This window comes from Olea europaea, unplaced genomic scaffold (assembly GCF_002742605.1).
Source record: "Olea europaea var. sylvestris unplaced genomic scaffold, O_europaea_v1 scaffold17447, whole genome shotgun sequence".
NCBI lineage: Eukaryota > Viridiplantae > Streptophyta > Magnoliopsida > Lamiales > Oleaceae > Olea > Olea europaea.
Genome location: NW_019235161.1, coordinates 1 through 2264, shown reverse-complemented (window position 1 = coordinate 2264; position 2264 = coordinate 1). Strand labels below are relative to the sequence as shown.

The following is a 2264-nucleotide window of genomic DNA, read 5'->3' as shown; positions in this document are numbered from 1 at the left end:
TGATGTAATTTTTTTTTTTTTTTTTTTTTTTTAGTTTCCACAATTTTTTGAAAATTTTCTACCCACTTTCCAAAAATATATAAGGAAACTTATTTTGGAAATCTAATATTCGTTTTCTCATCTCTCTCTCGTCTCTTTGTTTTATTATGTTATTAGGGCATTCATCTTCTTTAGTTCACCTGTTGCCCGGGAATTGGTTAATCACATAAAGAAGGATGCAAGTGTTTTATCTCGCATTGGTGCTTTGAGAGAGGTTATGTTAACAATTCATTTTTGACGTGGTAGCGATTTTTCATAGAGTTAGATTTGGTATTCATTCTCAATTTGGGTCTGAATCTGCAGATGAACTTGGAGTATTTTGCAATAGATAGCCAGGTACATTATCCCACATATTTGTCTTATAATTTATTTATTATCTACAAGTGGATAGATATTTTAAATAAGAAGAATGAAAAAAAGGCAATTTGGAAGCTTGCTTTTCGTTTTTTTTCCTTTTTTAATTTAAATGATTACTGCATATTTGGATTAAGCTTGTGCAATTTTCCGACTCCCTCCTCTCGAATCATTCCCTTGTGATGCTAATGCAAAATGGCGAGTTTCTTATTGCATGTAATAATAAACTGTATCCATAGGGTTTTATCACTGACAATGAGAGAGCTCTTGAGGTACTCTTTGGGGATGAAGAAAATTCTCGCAAAGGAGATGCATGTCTAAATTTGATGGCAACCCGAATAGCTACAGTCTTTGCATCATTGCGGGTATGTATTCTGAGTTCTTAATTATTGGCTCATGACACATAATTTATACAACTTCCTCACAAACTTGCATAATTATACTCTTGACAGGAGTTTCCCCTTGTGCGCTACCGAGCTGCCAAATCCCTTGATCCTAATACAATGACAACATTTCGCGATCTAATTCCTACAAAGCTTGCTGCTGGCATTTGGAACTGTCTTATGAAATATAGATCCAACCTTCCTAACTTCCCTCAATCAGAGACATGCGACCTGCTTATCCTGGATAGATCAATAGACCAGGTTTTTATCTGTTCATTGTCAATTACTCTTTCTCCCATTGTTGTTGCTATACTTACCTTTCTGGACTTCCCAAAATGTCATCTTATTTCAGAAAGTCGTACTGCTTGCTTATACAGAACGTTCCACTACATGCTCACTGAAAGACAAGCAATCATTATCTTATTAATCTTGGAATTTCAAGTTCAAAGTTGGGAAAATAGTTAATGATGAATTCCAATATCAATGTGATAATTCTGTGCTTAAAAAGTTGTTCCATGTTTCAGCAGTAACTTATTATTCCATGGAGCTAAGGTCTAAAATATGAAAGAAAGAAGCATTTCCATGACTCTAGCACTCAGTCGATTCTGTTATACTTAATTCTTTACCTTTTATAATGTCAAGCAAATATTATGGTATAGATGGAGTAACATATGCCTATGATCCTATGTTTGTTTTTCTGGTTTTTAACAGTTTTCTTTCCATGTGCAGATCGCTCCAGTCATACATGAATGGACATATGATGCCATGTGCCATGATTTACTGAATATGGATGGAAACAAATATGTACACGAGGTAATGCGTTGACTTCTTATGTCCCATCATTGCTTGATTTTTCATATATTTCTCATTCTTCTATCTCTAGTAACATACTGTTCAGGTTGCTAGCAAAACTGGTGGTGTTCCTGAAAGGAAAGAGGTTCTTTTGGAGGATCATGACCCTATCTGGCTAGAGCTCCGCCATTCACATATAGCTGATGTATGCAGAAGACACAAATATCTTTGTTTATGCATTTATTTTTGGTCTTGAAGGTGTTATCGTGAATTTTCTAATGGTGGCTGTTGTCAGGCTAGTGAAAGATTGCACGAGAAGATGACAACTTTTGTATCAAAAAATAAAGCTGCACAAATCCATGGTTCAAGGTTGTATGTAGTTATGTATAATTTAAGATCTTTGGTTTACTGTTGTCTGAAATGCAGTTAGTAGGAATCTTCTATTGACTTTTAATCTGTAACATTTCTGAGAATTATACTCCTTATTCTGTGAGATAGCCGTATATAGATTTTAAACTTTCTTTACTACCATGAGACAAATTTGGAACCTGGAGTTTCCAGTGAGGAACAAGTGTTTGTGCTATACATAATGGAATTGTCCGTATGTCTTCGTATAGGACCATGACAAATGTCTTTTTTGTCCAATTATGATTTAGCTAGTTTTTTGAGTTTGAAAATATAGGTTAAATTGCCCAA

General features: G+C 34.6%; 1 protein-coding gene across 1 annotated transcript; it reads left to right on the top strand.

Annotated features, from left to right (window-relative positions):
* Positions 1-106: 106 nt before the first annotated feature.
* LOC111377904 (SNARE-interacting protein KEULE-like) lies at positions 107-2051 on the top strand (the record flags this gene model as incomplete). The annotated part of the gene is made up of 7 exons (XM_023001053.1): positions 107-253; positions 343-375; positions 633-758; positions 846-1037; positions 1506-1589; positions 1675-1773; positions 1864-2051. Coding segments are annotated over 7 exons (816 nt in total), but the record flags the coding sequence as incomplete, so codon positions are not given.
* Positions 2052-2264: the final 213 nt, after the last annotated feature.